Source organism: Lissotriton vulgaris, chromosome 3_1 (genome assembly GCF_964263255.1).
Source record: "Lissotriton vulgaris chromosome 3_1, aLisVul1.2, whole genome shotgun sequence".
NCBI lineage: Eukaryota > Metazoa > Chordata > Amphibia > Caudata > Salamandridae > Lissotriton > Lissotriton vulgaris.
The window spans coordinates 921,823,074-921,847,321 of NC_141689.1; the positions used below are offsets into that span (position 1 = coordinate 921,823,074).

The following is a 24,248-nucleotide window of genomic DNA, read 5'->3' on the forward strand; positions in this document are numbered from 1 at the left end:
GCGCGCTCCCAATAAGGACCTAGTCTGAAGACACTACACTTTCTCCCAATGAAAAAAGAATCCATTTTAAATTGTGCTGCCTGGTGCATAAGACACTCAATAATAAAGGACCCCTCTACCTAGCTAAAAACTCACTATATACCAACGGACTAGATCTCTCAGGTCCAACAGCAAATTTCTTCTGACAGTGCCGAAGATCCGGACCGCCAGAAATGGGGGTAGATCCTTCTCCCGGGTGGCACCAGAAACCTGGAACACCTTGCCTTTACCCCTCCGTCTGGAGATGGATCACAAGAAGTTTCGTAAACAACTCAAAACTTGGCTGTTTAGCTCAGTCAAGTAAATCAAAACCATTTCCTGTCCTGTTCTGCAGTGAACACTGGCTAGCGCTATGAGACCCTCTGGTGGTATATGCGCTTTACAAATACCAAATACAAATACAAATACAAATACAAATACAAACACTGTAACCCCCCTTTACTCGTTCACACTTTTCACCCCCTGCTTTTTAGGTCACACAGAGGCAGCGCATGCCCTGCCCCCACGTGGCATCAAGTAATCAGTATTACTATTGAAACTGCACCCATGGCATTTGTCTTTGTTTTGTCGCTTGCCATTGCTGGAATCTGGCATTGCTGTTCTTATCTTGCTCATTGTTGGCTTGTGGTCCGAAGCATCACTTCCTTTTTCTTCTGTTTCTGCAGGAAGCAGCATCGACCAACTACAGTTAACTTATGCTGCTGGCTGTTACCTTTTTATTTAGGGACTACATGTTTTCATCGCTGCTCGCATTTCCACATCTGGCATCTTCCTGCACTTACCTGGCCCTGTTTATTTATTTACATTTAATTTATTTATAATTAAATCATGCTTAAATGATGCAGCCCATGCCGAGGATCGAACCCTGTTTTCCTGCTCCAAAACCAACAGCATTATTTGTTGAGTCACCTGCTCGCACCATTTGTTGCACTTGGTTTCAGATGCTGCGTTTGTCTGTCTCAACCGTGTTTTTTTTATTGTATCTGTCTCCCCCTCCATGTGTATTATATTTTTTAATTTGTCTCTCCCCACCCCCCCTCCGAGTTTGCTGTTTGTATTTCAATAATTAAATAATGCAGCCCACGCCAAGGCTTGAACCCTATTCTCCAGCTCCAAAGTCAGTAGCTTCAGAAGAGTGCGCAGCCTGCCATCTGTTTTGGGTCATGTTACAAATGCTTTTACTTTTGCTGCTTCGCTGCGGCGCTTGTTATCCCTTCTGTTCATGAATGCAATGGGGCTTTTGCAAGTGCTGAATGCTAGTGTACATTTATAGTTGCAGTTCCCTAGAGTAGGCTTCTCGTGATCTGCCTGCTTGTGTACTGTATATGTGCCTGAACCCAGGAGTGGGTCGGGTGATGTGACTGACTGCAAGAAACCTGTGTAATCCAACGTTGTGGAAGTATTTGTATCCTGTTGTAGGGTCGTTCCTAGTGAAGTAGCTATTGGGGCGGTGAATCTGAAAGTACAGTAAAATGGGGTGGAGGGCAGGACGTGGCTCAGGTAGTTAAGTTACTGAGTTGGGCTGCTCCAGCAGGAGGGCAATAGTAATATATTGCCTTGTTCTAGGAAGGCATGGTCCAGTGGAGAGGGTTGTCAGTCACAGAGCTCCCAAGTAAGTAAACATAAACACGAACGAAACACTGCCTCTTACTTATCGGCGTATTGAGCCTCAGCGTCAGTATTCGTACATAATTTTGACACAATGTTCCTAGGGCCCTTTTAAAATGACTTGTGTCATTGCTCTCCGTGGGTCCACCCAGCCAAACCTAGTTTTTGTGCGAGCTACTAGTGAGTGATGTGTACTGCCCAAGACCTCGGCATACTTAGAAGCAGTGTCTCATTTGACCATGTCGCGGTGGTCACTAATTAAAGGCAACACTTAGGGGCCGATTCCAATCCGGGTCGGAAGGGTATCAAACGCAATCCGGGCCGGAAAAACTACGAGCCGTACGCATGGTTTCTGCCCAACTCGTACAGCTGTACGAGCGAGCAAGTACAATGAGAGCTACGTGAAATTCACTGACCGAGTTGTTTTCGGGTCAGAACCCCTCCGTACGTCTCGGCGGTAAGCTACCCGTGGCGTGCAATGGATGAGATTTACGACCGAGCCAGTAGGATGCACGAGTCGACAGCCGGTGCGAGCCGAAGTGTACGGCTCGCAAAACGTCTGGGAAGTTGCCTTTGGGTGTCCGCTTCGGACCCCCTATCACCCGCAGTGCTAGGACTCGGACACAGGGGTATTGGGTCTCCCCAACACAGGCATGTAGGGTGTGGATGGCACTGACGCGTACCCACTATAGTGGGCGCCCTTGTGCAAGACGTACCCATTCAGTCAATGGGAGCCCATCTATGTGTCGTACGACCGGCTCCTCTTGACTTCTATGGGAGTCCGGGCTAACCGAGTCCGGCAGCATACGGCCGCATTGTACTCGCTCGTTCGGACTGCAGGACTCCGGCTCGGTCAGAATACACTCTGGATCCGGCTCGGTCGGAGAGCTTTCTGACCCAGATCGGAATCAGCCCCTTGGTGTCGCTGTTGAACCCTCATCCGTACTTTATACCACTTCAAATTCAAGCCCTCTCGCTGTGTGCTGCATTGCTCATCTATGGTCTACCTTACGACTGAATACAAATAATTCCACAACACGTCTGGTACGGCAGCCTTTTTTGGCCATTTAGCTACCCCATAATCTCCTCATTACCCATGTGCTGGCAAATTCGTGGCTCACGTTGTATATGCTCGACCCATTGAGCTTGATGGGTGCTTGTATGTAAAAAAATCTATACGTGGGGAGAGCACTGGTAGAGGTATGAGGACAGTAGATTAAATTTGACAACCGAGAGTCTGCGTTATCGGGCTTTGAAATATAAGGTTTACTGCTTTTTAAGGTTGCATGTGTGCATCACGATTTGCACACCCGCATTGTTTGCATTGTTATATTGTTTGTTTATTATGATATTTAGGTAAAAAGAGGATGTACAATGGCATGATATCAGGCATGTTGTTTTATAAACATCTAAAGCGCGTTTCCTTTGAATTTTGGCAGCTGTTGGTCCACATATTTTGATGGATCTGTACCGTAATGTTATGGGAGAGTGAGTCCGAAGATCTTAGAGCAACTGATAACCGATGTAGCATAAGTGAGCAAAAACATGAAGCTTCTGTTGGGGTACCTTTTCAATATCTAATGACAAATTGAATGTCATGGGCATATTTTGGTGGCCCGAGTACACTCCGCATTAACTTATGGGCGTAAGGACTCTCTTGAGTATAAATGGCTCATGCATAAGTAATAAACCTGACCCAAAAAAATTGTGCACCATACTTTACTGTGCCCTGAGCCCTGCCACTCTACTTAGTTCGTACCAGTGCTTGCCCTGTAGCGTGTCGTCATGCTGCAGGGGTACATTTGAGCTAATATTGCACCATGTTTTGGAGTTAAGATTGTCTTGGGTGGAATGCAGATTTAAATTGGGAAGGAGCTTTAAATGTGTCCTTTGATGGCATGAACTGATGGGGCTGTGTTGCAGTGACTTATTTTCTAGCTTCCAGGTTTTCTTTTCTCTCATCAGGATATGATGGATGACATCTGCCAGGACCAGTTTTTGGAGCTGTCTTAACCTGAATGGAGCCCACCAGACGCTTTGCGTGGTCGTGATGGTCCACCTGCCTGTGGAAGAGGAGCCCTCCCTCCCCCACCGCCTGCACCTGTTGCGAGGTAATCAGATCTTTGTTCACTTTAATGTTGGAAGCTTTGCAAGTTAGTTGCTTACGGTGGATGCAAATTTTCTGTTTGTGTTGTATTTAGGTATTAGCTCTCCCAAATAGAGGCTGGTCTTAATGTTTTTCTATTTGTTTAATCTTTTAGGGGCCATGGTGTTCCACCGCCACGTGTATCAATAGGACCCTGTGGGGCACCACCAGGTAGAGGAGGTCCACTCCCAAGAGGTGGTAGCGTGGGTCGGGGTGTCCCCCCTTCACCTTCTGGCAGAGGCATGCCTTCAACCCGTTCCAGACCACCAGGAATCCAGAGGATACCGCTCCCACCACCACCAGCCGCAGAACCCTACAACGATTATGTGCGTGCTTTACATGGACAACTTTTTGTGTGAAATGCTGCTTCAGTTTTCTAGCCCTACAAGTAGTGTCATCGCTGTTGTTTAGTCTGGACACAATAATTGGCAGGGAAGGGAGTGGGAGCAGAGGCGGTTCTGGTTTGCTTTCACATAATACATGTTCCCTAAGTAACCATATAACCTTGGACAGACCTAAAATAGTTGGTGCAACTTAGTCTAGTCTGTATTGTACAGTGTTAATACAAGGCCGTGCTCTCTGTATTCTGGGGCACAACGCTTGCCCCATTAGGCAGCTATTGCTCGCTAAACTCCTGGTGCTTATCTTGCACGTAGGAAGGCCTAGGTCCATTCATGTATTGGTAGAAGTAGAAATGCTTTATCCCTCCAGTGCCTGCACACTTCCTGGCTGTGTTAGCTTACATCTCACAGTCCTTTCCATTACAGGGCTATGAGGATACCTATGCTGAGCAGAGTTACGAGGGGTACGAAGGCTACTACAGCCAGGGTCAGGGGTGAGTGAACTCGCAGGGCTTGAGTCCCATACTCCATGCAGTATTCATACCTTCCCCTGGCCTCTCTTGATGAACAATGTCCTATGATTTTAGAAAGTAGTACCAGCCACAACCTTGTATACAAGCGCATTTTATAGTTTGATGCTTGTGTGCTTCTGTTTTAAGACTTTAATACGTTTTACAAAAGTGAATTCTACAGCCTTTATGCTGTAAATAGAGACACCAGTTAAATGCTGGATGTAGATGTTTGTGTTACTGAATGTTTTTCCCTTTTGACCGCTGAGCCTGTAACCAGGCGAGGTCACCCCCACACACCCCTGCTACGGCCTCACTTGCCTTTTTTGCCATCTGCTGTGCCCTCATTCTCCCTTCTTTGCTGCCTTCGTTTTTCCTTCTGCTGTGCCCTCGTTTTTCCTTCTGCTGTGCCCTCATTTTCCCTTCTTTGCTGCCTTCGTTTTTCTTCGCTTCGTTTCCACAGGGCGACCCAGCCGCCGCTGAGCCGCCCCCTGCCCTCCTTCCCGCCACTGCCTCCCTGCGGCCCCACCCCCCTCCTGCCCATTCGCCGCCCCGCTCCCGCCACCCAGCTGCTCCTCCCTCCCGGCTTCTTCTTATGATGCCCATGCATACGCGCAGCGGGTGAGCCGATTGTGCGCCGAAGGCGCGCCAAAGGAAAGCCCGTCTGCGCCTGGACCGCGCCCAGTGCCAGGACCCCTGGCCCCCACCGCTGCAAGACGACCCGACAGACCTACGACGCAGCCGCCCTCAACGCACTCAATGCCGGCCGGAACCCCGCCTGCTGCCGGGCCGCCCCGAAACGCATTCACGGACCCTTCACCTGCACAACCTGCAAGTTCACCTGCCTCCGAAACTTGCACCGCACCCGCCAAGCCAAGCACCAGCAGCAACCTCAAGTGCATCCTGCTCAACACCAGCTCCGTCCACAGACACGCCGTGGAACTCTGGAACCTCCTCGACAAAACATCACCAGACATCGCCTTCCTCACGGAAACCTGGATGAACGTCTCCTCAGCCCCCGACATCGCCATCGCCATCCCGGACGGGTACACGATCATCAGGAGGGACCGCGTCAACCAGACCGGAGGAGTCATCGCCATTGTCCACAAGAACACCATCCGCATCACGACCGACTCCAACGACACCTTCGCCGCCGCCGAGCACCTCCACTTCCAGATTCACACTGACCCAAAGACGACCCTCAGAGGCACCCTCATCTACAGACCCCCCAGGACCACGCACACAATTCAGCGAAGACATCACAGACTCCATCAGTCCACACGCCCTCCCCTCCACCGACTACATCCTCCTAGGGGACCTCAACTTCCACCTGGAGAACTACAAGGACCGCAACACCGCCGCCCTGCTGGACAACCTCGCCAACCTCGGACTCAAGCAACTGGTCAACACCCCCACCCACTACGCCGGCCCCACGCTTGATCCCGTCTTCTCATCCAGCAAGCACATCACCTTCAGCCACTCCACCGGACTCCACTGGACCAACCACAGCTGCGTCCACTTCAGCTTCAGAAGAACCACAACCCACCACCACCCGCAACAGGTTCCTCACAGGAGCTGGAGCAAGATCACTGCCGACCAGCTCACCACCTCCCTCAGCCAGAACCCACCCGCCAGCACAACGGACCCCAACGAAGCAGCCCGCAACTTCACGCAGTGGCTGACCGCCTGCGCTGACGACCTCGCACCACTGAAGAACCCTCCCAGCAGACCCAGAAGCAAGAAGGCCTCCTGGTTCACCGACGAACTCAAAGACTCCAAGAAGACCTGCCGCACCCTCGAGAAAGCCTGGCTCCTCGACCAGACCACTGACAACATGACCGCCCTCAAACACGCCACCCGCAAACACCACCAGCTCATCCGCACCACCAAGAAGAAATCACTGAAGGAACGACTGGACAACAACGCCCACGACAGCAAGGAACTCTTCAGCATCGTCAAGGAGTTCTCTAACCCCAGCACCGGCAACAACAACATCACTCCCTCACAAAATCTCTGCGACTCTCTCGCCTCGTTCTTCCACCGCAAGATTGCCGACATCCACAACAGTTTCGACGCATCATCCACGCACCCAACCGTCGAACCAACGCACCCCACCGCCACCCTCCGCTCCTGGACCACGGTGACCACCGAAGACACAGCCCGCACGATGAACACCATCCACTCCGGATCTCCAACCGACCCCTGCCCCACCACGTCTTCAACAAGGCCGACTCCACCATCGCACCCCAACTCCGGGACGTCATCAACACCTCCCTCAACACCGCCACCTTCCCGGAGAGCTGGAAGTATGCCGAGCTCAGCGCCCTACTGAAGAAACCAACAGCGGACCCCACCGACCTCAAAAACTTCCGCCCCATCTCGCTCCTCCCTTTTCCTGCCAAAGTCATCGAGAAGATCGTCAACAGGTAGCTTGCCGCCTTCCTCGAGACGAACGGATCCCTCGACCACTCGCAGTCCGGTTTCAGAGCCAACCACAGCACCGAGACCGCCCTCATCGCAGCCACCGATGACATCCAGCCCTGCTCGACAACGGGGAAACAGCGGCACTCATCCTCCTGGACCTCTCTGCTGCGTTCGACACTGTCTGCCACCGCACCCTAGTCCAACGCCTCAGCAACATCAGCATCCAAGAGAAGGCACTGGAGTGGATCATCTCGTTCCTCACCAGAAGAACACAGAGTCCGCCTCCCCCCGTTTCGATCCGAGGCCACCGAAGTCATCTGCGGCGTTCCGCAAGGATCATCACTCAGCCCCACCCTCTTCAATGTCTACATGAGACCTCTTGCTGCCATCGCACGCCAACACAACCTCAACATCATCTCCTACGCCGAAGACACCCAGCTGATCCTCTCCCTCACCAGAGACTCCAACACCGCCAGAACCAGCCTACACGAAGGGATGAAAGACGTTGCGGAATGGATGAAAATCAGCCGTCTGAAACTGAACTCAGACAAGACAGAAGTCCTCATCCTCGGACCATCTCCCTCCGCCTGGGACGACTCCTGGTGGCCCCCAGCCCTGGGCACCGCTCCCAAGCCAACAGACCACGCACGCAACCTGGGCTTCATCCTGGACTCCTCCCTCTCGATGACCAGACAAGTCAACGCTGTCTCCTCATCATGCTTTCACACCCTTCGCATGCTTCGCAAGATCTTCCGATGGATCCCGACCGAAACCAGGAAGACGGTCTCCCAGGCCCTCGTCACCAGCCGACTGGACTACGGAAACACCCTCTACGCTGGAACCACATCCAAGCTACAGAAAAGACTCCAACGCATCCAGAACGCCTCCGCCTGACTCATCCTGGACATTCCCCGATGCAGCCACATCTCCGGCCACCTGAGGGACCTGCACTGGCTCCCCGTCAACAAGAGGATCACGTTCAGGCTCCTGACTCAAGCACACTAGTCTCTCCACGACCTGGGCCCCAAGTACCTCAACGACCGCCTGACCCTCTACATGCTCACCCGCCAGCTACGGTCTACTAGCCTCGCCCTCGCCGCCATACCACGCATACGAAGAGCCACTGCCGGAGGCAGATCCTTCTCCTACCTGGCGGCCAAGACATGGAACTCCCTCCCCATCCACCTTCGGCTGGCCCAGGACCATCTCGCCTTCAGGAGACAACTCAAGACCTGGCTGTTCAAGCAGTAGCGGACCCCTTCCCCCAAGCGCCTTGAGACCCTTCCGGGTCTACTAGCCACGCCCTCGCCGCCGTACCAAGCATCCAAAGAGCCACCACCGGAGGCAGACCCTTCTCCTACCTGGCGGCCAAGACATGGAACTCCCTCCCCATCCACCTTCGGCTGACCCAGGACCATCTCGCCTTCAGGAGACAACTCAAGACCTGGCTGTTCAAGCAGTAGCGGACCCCTTCCCCCAAGCGCCTTGAGACCCTTCCGGGTGAGTAGTGCGCTATACAAGTGTTATGATTGATTGATTGATTGATTTTGCAATACACTATCCTTAGTGTAAACTGAAATCTGACTAGTCCCCTTTCTTGCTCGTAGAGATACAGCAGAATACTGTGACTACGCTCACGGTGAGACACCAGAATCCTACGACAGCTACGGTAGGCCAGAAGGCAGGCATTTGTGACTTTTTTTCTCTTTGTTTTTTTTTAAGCATGGTTTAGTTTAACCCGGGTATGTATTAGACACGGTTTTTGTGTCTAGTCGCCAATGGCTGGTGGGGATGGGTAACCGGTGTTGGTGTTTTTCACCCCTATAGCAAAATATCACACAAAGGTATTATTGGAGCGCTTTACAATAGTACCGGTCACTTAGCATAGGACCACAATCATTTTTGTAAGCACATGGAGATAAGTAATTTGACCGGTGCCGAGACTCAAACCGAGTTTGCCAATTCCAAAGTCAGCAGCTCTGGCCCTTAAGCGAGCTCCCGGTGTATACACGTTTTCCGTAGGCTGTCCACCACTGTCGTACTTTCTTGACCAGAAAGAGACACTGGTGCTGCCGGTCGGTTCATTGCCCAGGACGGCACTACAAACACAACAAGCATTTGCAATGCAATAGGTCTTGCATTTTCGAAACTCTGATCTTTTGGCCTTTTATTATTGCAGAATTTTTCAACGCATTAATACAAAAGCATTGTCATTCGCAATGTAAATAGCTCAATCTTGCAAATGCGAGACCTATTGCATTTCAAACGCTTGTTGTCTCTGCTCTCCGCTGTCCTCCGCCGCAAAATAATGTGTTCCAACACCGTCTAGGCTCTACCCAACGTTATTTTGTATGCTTATTGCTATATGTTTTCTAGATGGCCAAACGTTGTGTCTAATGGCTATCTTGGAAGTATTCAAAATAACACTTCAAAATAGATGTCTTCTGCAATTGGCTTTTGCGATGTTAGTGCTGCCGTTCAAGAAGCCTTGGCAAAGCTAATACCAGCAGCAAACCAGCATCAGCAAATTGAGATTGTTTGGCTTTGCTTTGCTAACACTTGTTAAAATAGGATTTGTGTCCCTTTCCATGCCACTCCTGCTCCCACGCGGGTGAAGTACCCCTAAATATGTCACCCACTCATACAACCTCTTTTGTATATGAGATCAACATGAAGAAAATTGTGTTCATTGAATGTAATTACCTTGTGGAGCAGGAAATCATTTGTGCGTGGAGCTTCATATCTGAGCAGATCATGAGTTTCGCTTGTTAGTTTGTCCAAAGGTGTTAAGTAATTCTAGTGACCCAATGATCTTCATTGTTATGGGGGGGGCATAATCATTCCGAAGGACAGCAGTGTGTGTTTGGCATTATTATTATTATTATTAAACTTATAATGCGCACAGCTACCCATAGTGGGTTTCCCGGTGCTAGGGACAGACCAGAGAAGAACTAGCAGAGTGATATTGCAGTGAGAAGAACCTCCGACATGACTGCTGAAAAAGCCAGGTTTTAAGTCCCTTGCGAAAACGGAGAAGATTACATTCTGTTTTCAGGGTCACGGGTAGGGCATTCCACATCTTTGGACCCAAATGGGAAAAAGAACGGCCTCCCATTTTAACCAGCCTAAATCTGGGAACGGTGAAATCGCCATTTCCTGAAGATAGTAATTTTCAGCTGGGCTTATAAGCCTGAACTAGGCCCTGTAGATATTTAGGAGCTAAGCCTTGTTTGATTTTAAATAAATGACACAGGGCTTTAAATTTGATTCGGCTAGGGACTTTAAGCCAATGAAGATTTCAGCAAATCTCATAGATCAAGTCTGCAAACTGTATCAAAGTGTTTAAAGAAAATCAGATCATTAATCAGAAGAAGATGGTTTGAACTCTAGTGAGCAGAGAATACACTCATCTTTATAGGCGCCTGCACATACCTTGTCTGAAATACCTGTTTCTCATTGAGTCCCTATTTAGCTCAATGGCGCCCTCCAGTCAGTTTCTGTAAGAATCATGAACAGAAGCTCAATGATTTGCCTTTCCATCATGGCCAGGAGAAGATGAGAAGCAATGGTAACATAAATAGAAAATGTTTAGGAAATCATTTTCCGTCATAATGACTGTTTTGGTTGTACTGGGTAATTATAACATCAGTGACCCATAAAATGTCATACAGTGAACTCCAGGGGCCAGCGTATGGTAGTTTTGACAGATACTTCTCTGAGGTAAGGCAATTGGATAGTCAGCGTTTGTAGATCTCACGCACCCTTTACCCAAACTCATGAACTAAAGGAGAATTTGTTTCAAAATCTAATACTAAGGTTTTGTTGCTGATTGTTTTCCTATACATACCTTATCTATGGGGTTCTGCTCTTGCAAAATCATTAGCACAAAAACAAAGGGCCAAATTGTATTAAGCGACTAGAGCCATATCTTTACATTTACATATCCACATCTTATCATATAGCAGCGGCGTCACTAGGGGGGTGCGGACCGCACCGGGTGTCACCCCATCATGGGGTGACACCAATCTGGTTACGCACGCTGGCTCGCCTCGCTGTGTAACACAAACACAGCTCTGCTCTGCTGCTTTATCTGGTGTTGGAGTACGAGTCTACTTTACACTTTATTTTAGTGCAAGCGCACGGTGCGCACCTGCTTATAATACAAATTAAAACACTGCAGTCAGTGTAGTGCAGTGCACGTCGCCACGCACGCATGCACCACCTACTATAGTGGTGATTTGATGAATGTTTTGTCACGCATTTTCAATGCCAATTAAACCTAGCGCGCCGGCTGTGCTGCTCCAGATTGCCGCCACCACCTCTGGCAGTGTGGTTCTTAGATGGTTAAATTGTTGTGCTCCTCAACTCTGGCAGAGTGAGTCACAGAGTGTGTGCGCCGCGCGCGTGGTAGTGCTACAATATTACATTTGCGGCCGCAGTCGCCTGATAGCCTGGCTGCATTAATTCAGTATTTCCCGGGCCGCCCGCTACGCCTAGCGCCAGGCTGTCTTCCAGCCCACACTCTTAAGGCGGGCCTGCCCATAAATCCGGATGTGACCTCACGCAGTCCTGCAGCGCCAGAGAAGAAGCAGGGAATGTAGTCATCTGCGGCCTCGGCCCAAGTAAGTGCCTGTGTGTGTATGTGTTAATATAATAACACAGAAATGCCGACTTACGCCTCAACTCGTGCAGAGCCTTCTTTCTAGTGCTTCTCTACGTCTCGCAACTAAGTCATCCCTGGTTGCACTCGCTCTCTATAATATGTAAAGGCCTGAGTTTCGGCCTCTCCTGGCAGTCCTTGCCCTCGCCTCCGGTCTGAACTCTTACTTTCTCTCAGTTCTGACCCGAACGCCTGCCTCACTTAAGCAGAGCCGGCCCGCCTAGCTCTGTGACAGGAGTCGGCGCAGGCTGGCTGAGGCAGAATGATTTGTTAATTGTTTTTATTCCGTTTGCCCTGCAACACAGGTGTTTTTCCTGCCTCAGCTGTGCCCGGCCCCCGAAATTTTAGCTTTCTCCTGGCAACACTGGAATGAAGTTCTTCACCACACAAGCATACTTACACTTTCACCATCCACGAGCCTTGCTTGCAATATATTCTGCATCTATATATTGTTAAAATAATGAAAGTAGCAGCTAATCCGTTTACACTGACAGATTTACATAACCGATCTTAAACAAATCTTTATTTTCCCCCCAAAAATTGTTTTCTCTTTTGAAAGGGCTCAGTACTTAGGTGAGCACAACGTGTCATACATCTAAACATTCTTTCTATGAATATGTGCAAAACCAGTATAAAGTATAACTTTTTTTAGGACTTCACTTTACACCTTTGTGATAGTGCAATTTGTATTTATTCATTTATTTGCACGATCGCATGTTAAGAGCAAAACACCACCGGGTTTTGCGCTGACACATCCCAGCATTCTTTTTGATCTTATTGCACTAGCAACCAATAATGCCTAAGACTGAGTGATTGTATAACCAACCTAGTTGCACTTGCTATGCTATTAATTTCTCTTTTTTAGGCTAGCACAGGTCATGAATGAGCAGATCAATGATATCATCTTATTAACAGCTGCTGTGCCTGCCAGCCCTCTGATACTGAAAACTGTAGTCACTGTCTGTCTGTTTAGTGCCCTTCCATTTCTGGTGTTTTACAGAAGTTTTAAGATGATCTCAGAGTTTCTCGTTGTTCAAATCGGGGTAATTTCTGATATTTAAATGTTTTCCTTGTCTTCATTGCTTGATTTTGCTCGCAATAAAGTGTCACTCATAGTCCTCGTAATGTCACTCATAATTGGTCTAAAATTATGACAGTGTCACACATAGCAATCTGAAACCTTGGCAGCTAGGGAAGTGTCCAGGCTGAGGAGAGTTCTTTCCGCACCTCGGGCACTGGTATGCCATTGCCGGCTGTCCCGAGAGGGTACACACATTTGCAGAAATAAAACACCTTGCTGCGGTGAGTCCTTCTTTCATTTCTATCTTCCAGGGAATGTGCTGTGATTGCGGTCGATACTGTTTTGTGACTTAAGGATGGCTTTAAATGCTGCAGCGAGGATTGCTTTGGGTGTCTACCTGTGTACTACATTTAAACTACTTATGATCCATTGCATTTGTACTCGCAGTCGCAAACATTTTCCCAGGGAGCAAACTTGTAGTGTATGTGGCAGAGGGCCGCATTGAAACCAGCATGGTGTCAGTTGAGGGGCAGGTGTAGGTAGGGTGGGTGTAGGGGAGGTGAAACATCCATCTAGTGGCTGAATTGCACTATGTAAAACCAGAACATTTGGATCAAGCCTGGCTTCCCCACCTGATCAAACTGTGTGATCCTAGGCAATGGTTTTATTTCATTTTCCCTCCTTTTACTTCATTATCACATATAAGAGGACCTCCAAATACAAGACTTGGGATTTGCGCTGTACAAAACCTGTGTTTAATTTAATAACCTATAATGTTGTTTCTGTGTAATAGCAACGCAGGCTGCCCAAAGGATGCACATAACAACTGACTTGCCTCTTAGTTCTCTGCTGGCATTGTTGTCAGGGTGGGTGGAAGCGTGAATGTTTCTAAATTCATGTTTGAAAACTATCACTTTTAAAAATTACTTCTCAATGAACTGATATAACCGTATGTACTAAGATGAAATGGCATAGCAAGTTAACAGAATACACTTTTTGAATTTACTGATCATAATTTGCTGCAAGATTCAACCAACATTAAAATAAATGATTGCCTTTTTACTTAACGTATTTTTAAGGTTAGTGGAGTCGAGTAAACAGCATCCCATTGCTTCTTTGAAACAGGGAGCCACATATAAAGGTCAGGAGGGCCTCATGTGGCCCCGGGGCCGTACTTTGAGATCTTTCATCTTTACAGGCTTCCACTCTTTGAGGTTATTCTTGATAAAAACAGCTGTGCATTGAAGTGTTATCGCAGCTTCCAACCCCATTGCCAGGGCTCCCTCTCTGTTTACACCCCAGTCTTTGTCCATTTACAGAGGGATTAGAGCACAGTTAAGTATGGCTTTTGGACAAACAATAGTGGCGTAAACACAGCTCTGTTCTTGGTACTACCCATGCATGCAGCTAGTTCAATGCCGGACTAATTTCAAAGCATGTGGGCCCTTGAGGTACAGGTTTCTGCATGTTTGTGTATCACTCTTGGCAAAAAGAATGGCGTCAGCAGTACAGCAAGGATAATCCATGAGAGCGAGCCCTCTGTCCCAAAACGAGGACCCCACAAAGATCTGTACGCGTCCGCTTTGACCAGTTGTGTTGGTATGCCCTGGGTGGTTTGGTATCGAATCAGTCAGTGCACAAGTCCCTTTGAGTGCCGATTATGCTAGTAGGTTAAGTCAATATTCAAAATTGTAAGATTTCCAGAACTCTTTAGAAATGGGTCTGTTTTTGTCGAAACCTGTGTGCTGCAGTTATGCACTTGAGGCATAGCCTTATAAATCAGTGGACGAAAATGAAGGCCTTGAACTGGAAGGGACTGCTGGCATAGTTCCTTCGCCAAAACACATAACATTTCAGAGCCAACTGGATTAAGTCTTTTTGGGGGGGGGTTTAGAGGCAGAGCAGATTTTTTGTAAGGGCGAAAGGCTTCCTATCTTGGATATCACTGGACGTGCTCCTTTTTGTTTTTGAAGCCCGCAGGGGTATTAGTACAGTGCCCCCTCACCAGTCTACGGGAGACAGGCATATAGCTGGTGGCAGCTATGCTAGTGAGTGGAACAGGGGGGCTTATTTACAAGCCCCTTGCGCGACCAGTGCATCACTTTTAATATGGAAAAAAGTGGCGGACTGGCGGCGCAAGGGGCTAGTAAATAAAATAAGCCCCAGGGTTTTTACTGGTATCCTTGGTATCTTCAGGAGAGGAGTCAATTGACATCCACTCTGTAAAATATGCTAGACTCTCCCTTAACTAGTACTTTATGCATTCCAAATGCATTTGTGAATAGGCCCAAGGGATACAATGACTTCTCTCCGAGTGTGCATGTGCCGGTTATATGTCCATGCAGGTGGGTAAGTCGTAGGCATCTTGCGTAGGCCTACATGGTCTCTGTCTCGCTCTACTATCTAGAGTAGACACTATGCGGCTGTTAAGTCATTACCAAATATGGGACCTAAATTTAGAAACGTTACTAAGTAAGTCCCGTTATTTGCCATTTGTGTTCACTGGCGGACTCGGAGCGGAGGAGGTCCATGCGGTAAGTCGTGAGGGGGTGACACCATGAGTTACCCGCACCGGGTGACACCAACCCTAGTGACGCCACTGTCATATAGCCACATGTATAAGGAAAAATGTCCGTGCTTAACATTTGTAAGCAAAAGCTGGTTTCTTTATGTTCTTTAGTTTAATGGTTTTTTATGCTAACCATTACCTATCAGATAATACGATCTGTCTATAATTTACATCAGATTAGATTAAATGTATGCATTATATATGAATCATAGTCATACACAGGCGTGGACATGCTACCACAAATATAGGTACTGAAACTAGCAGAGCTCATAAATAATGTATATGCTGATCTGCTGACTTGTTTATGTTGGTCTTGGTCGTGTTGTCTCATAGGTGTATGAATCAGGTGCACTGCATGGACATGAATCCATTTAGAATCCTCTGCTTAGCACATGCAACAAAGGCTAGTGACCCAACTTCTGGGGGTGTCCTTAATATGTCTGACTAGGCCCATTCTCCCCACTGCAGAGGACAAGTCCTCCTTATTGTTGCAGTCTACCGAAAATACAAAATACTGTGTCAGGAGGTAATAATACACTCAACAAAGTAACTTTCAAAGTCCAAAGAGAGGTTGTAGTTTTATTTTGTTTTTTCTTCATTCAGTTCCATTATTAAGCAGCATGCATTGCCCAGTGCCCCTGCCGGTGCTGCTAATGACTGTACCAGCACACCTACTAACCATCTTACTCCTAAAAGCCTGCAGTAAAGACTATTCCAGGCTTCTAAAAGCTACAGGAATGGCCCAGGCAGCAGGTATTTGTCTTTTTGAATGTCTATTAAATTATTAGATAACTGTCGTCGTGCTCATTTCAAGAGTAACAAACAGCGCCCCCATGGGGTCCACTGCTATAAGAGCCGGTATTGACTATTTAGTGCCAGTGCGGAGCACCCGAAATCACGGGCACAAATTAAGCACTATTTTATGAGATTCCGGATAATAACTGTGATAAGAACTGATGAGAATGAGTATGATTTGTATAATAATAAAGGAACTGAAATAAAACACACACACACAAAAAACACCTGGGCTCTTTGGACTACGATAGTTTTCTTAAATGTGCTAACTTCTGCCACATGTTATGTTGCATTGTTAATCGGGAATACATGAGTAGGGTAACAAATGCAGGAGGAGGAGCTCTGGGCAAGACCCTCTGATACGTGAGTCAAGTTCATCATACAAAGATACTGCTGCTTCCAAAATCGTGAAATGGTACAGAATTGAGATTTGTGTGAGAAAAATGTGCCATCTGTAATCCATATGTTGCAACATTATGTACAATGTATGTCAATTTCATGTTACTAGAGTACCCAATCAAGACCCGTTTCAGGAACATGCAATCATCCAGAAAAAATTAATGTGGAATTTTAGAATCAGTGCACTACGTCTTTGCATATTGGTTTTATAAAGTGTGTGAAAAGTGATTAGAGATTACTCACGCTTAAAATCAGGCGGTCCCTCTCTATTAAGTCAGCAAGTTTATTTAATATCCTTCCCCTTTCTGAGGCATCCATCCTGCGCCAGGGTGAACCAAGCTGAAATGCTTCTCTTGCTGCCCTAACAGCCTTGTCAACATCTTCCTACAAAGCAAAGAAAAGAAGAGTTCAAGATATTTGATTTATGAATTTAAAGAAGTTAGAATGCATTTCACCTGACAGCTTTGAGTTAAGAAACTAATGCAACAAATGAAAATAACATGTAGGTTATTAAAATCTATATCTGCAAATTCAGAGACGCAGCATGAAAAATATATGTGCAGCAACAAAAAGTCCTGTACAAACTGTGCAACTGTTTAATCTCTACCACTTGTCCTCGGTCCCTTACAGTTACACTGTTTAGCTCTGGTGCCAGCCAAGACGTTTGAAGTTTGCTACAATTATATGGAAAATATACTTACTTATGGGCTTTCAGCAAGCCCTGTCCTGTTATTGCGCCATTCACGTTTTGCTTCTGCCCTTTATAGCATACTACTACTTCAACCACTGGCTAACTTTACTTCGAGTGAGTGCATAATGCTCTTTCACAAGGAATATATCCGCATACAAACTAGATCACTTCAGTGACAGTGTTCTATCCATCCATCCGTCCGTCCACCAGCCGGCAGCCGTCCATCCGATCTCGGCTCAATATTCTAGCATGGGCAGTTGCCAGCGTTCACAAGCGGTCAGGGTCAGAGGTTTGCTGTTCGAGTAGATTTGTGTCTGCCAGGCTAGATTTTCAAATTGAATGATCGCATGGTGCCGTTCATACTACCGGCACTAAATTGAAGCATGAGCTACATATTTTCCTCCCATTGACGGAATTCTGTGAACACCGCTGAATTCTGCGGAGTGATACCTCACGAGTACCGCCCCCCCCCACCCCCCACAAACTTTCTTGAAGACCAAAATGATTGTAAACTCTGTATTTGTTGTCTTTCATTTTTTTATTGTGAAAAAGTACAGATTTTCTCCCATCAAACAACACTGAATCCTAATATTTCCTCATGTCATAACAATAACAGTTTGAATTCCTAAACACGAATTATAACATTTTAGTTAACAATTGTAACTTTTGGGAAATTGTTTGAATTGTTTTTTTTACTTTGGCTGTAAGAAACTAAATTTTTGTTATGTGTGTCTCATCACCGTACACAGAGGTAAAATGTTTGGCACACCATTATTAGCGAGGCCACAGCAGAGATAAATCCCCAAAGAAGATATGTAAGGTATGATGCGTAAATAACATCACAACACTACAGGTGAAAGAAATAAACTGAACAGTCGACACCAAGCTCACCTATATGAACTGGGTGGAAAAAAATTAAAATAAGCATGAAGAGAGCGTATGAAAGGGTTATGGTAAAATGAATGGCATCCAAGGCAAAAAGAGGTATACGTAAGTTAAGCATCTTTCAAAGAGCCTTTTGATCGCTCACAGTCAAATACAAGATTGGGGGCTTGTGACTATGACAAAATTTACCTTTGACATTAAGACAGGTGTAGGAAAAAAATAACTATAGTGCAATGAACCTGGAAGCTCTATCAGAGAGAGGGGAGCACTGCAAGCTTTCTGTCAAGCGCAAACATCCGGTACATGGTTGCAAGATGAAGCTGACCTGCTTGTGCATGCAGACAGTTTTCAGAAGCCGGTTTGTCCACACTAGGACTGAGAAATATTTCTGGAGCATAAATGTGATTAGCGGGATAAGCCAAATGTGGGCAGTCAGTGAGGTTGCTCTCTCTTTCTGTACTCATTGTGTGACGTCCTACTGTTCCGGCTGAACTAACCAGAACTTATAATGTGGCAAACGTCTTTCGTCATGAAAATTTGAAGATTGTGCTTTAAAAAGGATGGGTTGTTTTACTTAACCCAATCGTTTATGCAGATCTTCAGGACTGGCATTTCAGTTCCCAATCTACTGAATCTTCAGTTTTCTGGTGTTGAGATCTCACTCTGGGTCACGGACCCTTCAAATGAAGAGATTGCAGAAAAGTGGAGTGAAATCAAAGACTGCCTGAAAATTGGTCAGAAGGCAGTGATCACTGCAGAACTGACTGCAGAGGAGCTCCTGTGTCTTTTTTAGTGGGGGGGGGGAGGGGGGAAGGATGCTATTTTTAACTTATCCTTCGGTGAGAAATTGGCTCTGGCTGTGTCAGGGGAAACACAGTCATGTGACCACCACCTCACAGGCTTCAATGTAACAAAAAACCTTTAATACTTCAATAAAATAACAAAATATGTAAGAAGTATGGCCTCTTTGGAACTGCTAACTGCTAAGGAAACAAGGTATGTTATTGAGCTTGAGCAGAATTTTCTTGTTACTACTGCTTAATGGAGCCGTTTCATGAAGTGTAAAAACCCTTACTCCCGGGGGAGTGGCTAGCAGCCGACGAAGATGGCCGCAGCCTAGGAGAGTTCCATGATCAACAGCGTCTCTCCCCAACAATCCTGGCATAAATCCGATGACACAGTAAAATCTGGACCCGGGAGCAGGCACCGGCATGTCGCAGCATTCATCGATGCTGATTTGGGGGGCGCTACGAACGCCCGGAAAAGAACAACACCGTGTGAGGGGACGTGGCCTACGCAGCCATTGCGGGCTGGGCCTCACGTAACATGGCGCAGCTGACACAGAGGCTAGTGGCAAGAGACAGAAAGCTGCGTTATGGGGTGTCGGTGCGGGCTGAGTGCCGCAAAACCAGGTGCACTGTTAATGAGAGCCAAATGAAGAAGACCTTAGCTGATAGACACACATCATCACAAACCCAAAAATAAAGACAACATCCATAATCGGTGCCTCACCGAAGACAAATGAAGAACCAGTGAAGGCCCACAGAGACCCACATAGGTGTGTGCGCAGCACACCGCGCCGTCCAGCAACAGACCGAAGGTAAGAGACAAGCAACTAAAGGCGGCCTACTAACTTCGGAGGCGACCACAGGCACTCACTGGGGCGAAACGTCCACGCGCAGGGGCACAACGCGACTGAAACCCTCGCTAAGGGGCGCAAATAAGAGCTGTGAGAAAATACAGATTGACTGGAAAAGACGACCACAACTCGCCAAAAGTAAACCAACACTCGAAGAAACACATTATTGCCCTAGAGTTTATAGGTGGGACATATGCGCTATAAACATTCAGCACCGACGGTGGTGGGGAGCGGGAAAACCGAAAGGCCATGCGTAGAAGTTATTCACGCAGTCAGGCAGCAGTGATTGCTGTCTAAATGAGGCAGTGTTGGTAGAACCACCAGCCGATCCTGAAGCTATGGGAGGAAGAGGTCAGCATGCGACGCAACTGAATAAATTAGAAAAATATGCCTACCGAGGGGATAAACCACCTGCCCCAGAGACACAAATGGGCAGCGATGATGGATCTCAGTCCGCAAAACCTAAAGAGATAACCCTACTGAACATAATGATTACCCTGAACCAGATGCAAACGTCAATTGGCGCTATATCCACTGGCATCTCAATGCTGCGAGCAGATGTTTCCAAAATGAGTACGAGAGTGACAGAGGTTAGAATAACAATGGCGGCTCTGTCCACTGACACAGCAACATTACAGCAGCAAGTCCAAAATCTGGAAAGAGCACATAAACAAATGGAGGCTAAACTGGATGACCAGGAAGACCGCTCTCGACACACTAATGTTTGCCTTGTGGGAGTACCCGAAAGTGTGAAGGGACCGGCTCTCGACCTCTTTGTGGAAGAGCTCATCAAAACCAAACTGCAACCATGTGGACTGTCCAGTTTCTTCGGGCCCATCAAGTTCCTGGCGGGAGACCCCAGCCGGGCGCCCCACCCAGATCTATACTTGCACGTATATTTAACTTTCGTGACCAAGACGCAAGTCTGGAAGCAGCACGTATTGCACCCCCCATACAGATGGACAACAGCTAGGTAACGATATACCCGGACTACACAGCGCTGGTAACAAAGCAAAAACGGGAATTCATGGATGTGAAAAAAGAACTGTGCAAACAAGAACTCAAGTATGCAATGCTCTTCCCTGCAAAGCTGAGTGTAGAGGCCGAAGGAAATACTTGATTTTTTACATCACCACAGGAGGCTAACAACTGGTTAGAAGGATGGCACAAGGCCACGGGGCCCAGAAGACCAGGACAGAGAAACAGACAGTCCACTGAGAGATCGAAAGAATTGGAAACACCGGAAAGGGGGGAATGATGACGCAAAACATGACCGTAGACTCCGATTAACACCGAATCTGCCAGGTCAGTGAAGTAAGAAAATGAGCTTTCCCCACAGGAACAGATGCCTGAATACCTGACAACACCATATTTTGCGGTGGAAACAAAGTGCACCCAAACCCGCTGAACATATGCACTGATTTCACCTGTACCAATAGACTGTGGTGCCTGTTTCACTGAACTGTACATGTTAGGCCTTGGGCACAATGCAGGACGATGGGAGGAACCATGAAGGATCGCAAACAGCTCTTCCCCCTCGCACAAGTACAAAGTTCTTGGGACTAAACACTCTGCTAAGTTGGGTGGCGGGCAGTTCAAAGTCTGCCGTGCAGGGAAGCAGGGAGGAGGGTGGGGGGTTGGGTTCAGTTAACGCTGCCCCTTAATACTGGCTGGGTCTTGGACAGACGACCAAGGGAGGTTTGCTGTGATCTCATGTCAATGGGAAGAGAGACACTATAATATAATCTTGGTTTATGTCCCTCCTGCCTTACACCAATCAACCGTCCCGGCTCTGGGGAAATTCTTGCTTTCACTCCCGCAGGGATAACTCATTATAGGGGGAGATTTTAACGCTACAATTGATGCAACCATAGACAGAAAACCCCGTAGAGATTCCAGCAGCTCCAATCTCAAGCTAAATGACTTTGTTATGCGATTGGACTAACGGATGTCTGGAGAGCCAGACACCCGCAAGAATTTAAATATACCTTTCACTCAGGGGCACACAACAGTCTTTCAAGAATAGACTATATATTTACATTTGCAGCAGGGATGGAGAGAGTACTAGATAGAACGCATTTGCCCAGAGGTATATCAGACCACTCACCAGTACTGATCACCTGCGCCTCCTACATCCCAGGAGGTGCAGATTTTTTCCATTATACCCAGGCTATCTAAGAAACAAAGCGATCAGGAATGGCCTGATCACAACCACGAAACAATATTTTGCGGAAAGTGAACACAACGCTATTGGAGGCAAACAAAAAAGTCCTAAGCTGCCAGGCTATTTCATTAGTGACAAATCACAAAAAAGATGCAGCAACAGCAGATCCAGACACTAGAGCAACAGATGGCAAGTGCAGAAACAGACCACACCACAGATATCACTGATGATACAACACTTAGGCTTCATCTAGCTCAAAAGGAATATAAAGCCTTTGCATGCGAGGAGACAAAATCTAGACTCACCACCACGCAACATACCATTATGAACAGGGCAATAAGGCAGTAAAGCTCCTAGCGTGGCTAGATAAAAAGGAAAGAGGTAATAGATGGATAGCTCATCTTCAAGTAAAACAGGGAGTCATGACCTCAGACCCCCAACAAATAGTTAACATATTAGCGACCCATTATGAGAACATATACACACCATTAGCCACAACTACAGTAGATGGAAATGTTGCCTCCTTAAAAGACTTAAAAATGCCAACACTAGACCATACGGCAACCCAATCCTTGGAGGCGGATCTGACCCAAGATGAAGTTATACAAGCAATAAATGCCCTGCATACAGGTGCCAAATGGTATTCCAGTAAAATTCTATAAACAGACAGCCATACTCTCATGCCACACCTACTTAACACGTACAAAGACAGTTTGGAAAAAGGGGAACTCCCTAGGGATCAGCGCCTGGCAACGTTAGTCGCAATACATAAACCGGGCAAACCACACGCAGGAGTGCATGTCATACATACCGATATGCCTCATAAATGCAGAAGCAAAGATACTTGCAAAAGGGTTAGCATTGCGATTACAACCATATTTAGAAACAGTGATTCACCTGGATCAATCCAGATTCATGACAAACCTTAATACGGCATTAAATCTTAGGAGGGTCCATAATGTCTTGGCGTGTAGATCCACTATAGATGAAGAGGCAATCATTCTGTACCTGGATGCACAAATGGCTTTCAACATGGTTGAATGGCCCTTTCTTTTCGCAGTCCTTCACCACATAGTATTCGGGCCTAAATGTTGTCATTGGGTGAAATTGCTCTATACTAAACACATGGCGCAGGTGGTGGCAAACGGACTCATTTCATCTGACTTCTCCCTGGGTAAGGGGACAAGGCAGGGCTGCCCTCAGTCACCGCTCTTGTTCGCAATAGTGTTGGAACCACTGGGGGCATGGATACGGCAAGATACGGTAATCCGTGGACTCAATTGGGCTATTAGATGGGAAGATCGCATCTCGCTGTACGCAGATGATGTGTTGCTATACTTGGCTTCACCCGCATGTTCACTTAACTGCCTCCTAGATATATGTGTGACATACGGGCGAGTGTCAGGCTATACCATAAACTGGGCGAAGTCACTCATTTTTATACTTCATGGCCCCCCACGACTCCCGCGAAATTGCGACATACAAATAGCTGACAAGGGGTTTAAATATCTCGGTATCTATATAACATATCAAGATACCCATTTTACGATATACAACCTCATGCAGCCCCTAGCGCGTTTTCAAAGCGATGTCCACCACTGGCGATCCCTGTAACTCACACTACTGGGTAGGGCAGCCCTCTTTAAGATGATGGCGCACCCCAGATTCCTCTATGCCTTGCAAAACAGGCCATTTCCGGTCCCCCCGGCATACTCCACAGCAATCAATACTGAAGTGAATAAGCTACTGTAGGATGGCAGAACAACCCGTATAGCCATGCATAAACTGGTAAAAAGCTGGTACGAAGGAGGTATCACCCTCACTCATATCAAAACATACTACTGGGCATCCCAACTCACGGTGCTGAATCAATGGTTACACGCAGCACAGGATAAACCAGCCTATTGCATGGATAGACATCTCTTGGGACTAGATGGGACGAGGAGGGAATTATATAATAATAATCGAACAAGGACTCTGACAGGGCCAACGGCACATACAGTCAAGGCATGGCATGAGGCACAACGGGCACTAGGATGGGAAGGGGTCACGACGCAGGCAACACCACTATGGGACACACAAAAGTTAGGCAAGCAACAAAATACCAAAGGTTTCAGGCAATGGGACCTTATAGGCATCTCCAAGGTGGGGAACCTATGGAAAATGGGTGAGGTTATCCCATTCACACAACTGCAACATACTTATGACTTAGAGACAACGGAAGGCTACAGATACATACATATTAGAAATGTACTCAAAGCACTGATCCCACCTGGCACTCAACTTCCAGAGTCATCACCACTAGAAGATAGGCTGCTCACTGACCACATGACAAAAAAGTCATATCGCTAACATATA

At 47.2% G+C, this 24,248-nt stretch overlaps 1 protein-coding gene and 1 long non-coding RNA gene across 2 annotated transcripts in view; one reads left to right on the forward strand and one right to left on the reverse strand.

Moving 5' to 3' along the window:
* Positions 1-24,248, reverse strand: part of ALDH1A1 (aldehyde dehydrogenase 1 family member A1) — a 271,085-nt gene that overhangs the window by 198,084 nt on the left and 48,753 nt on the right. The window contains exon 3 of the mRNA XM_086961266.1: positions 16,755-16,895. Coding sequence (XP_086817392.1) covers positions 16,755-16,895 — 141 coding nt within the window. The remainder of the gene's footprint in view (positions 1-16,754; positions 16,896-24,248) is intronic.
* LOC147727215 (uncharacterized) lies at positions 3,973-8,749 on the forward strand. The gene is made up of 3 exons (XR_015309459.1): positions 3,973-4,119; positions 4,561-4,628; positions 8,675-8,749. It is a non-coding gene; the product is annotated as an uncharacterized LOC147727215 (long non-coding RNA).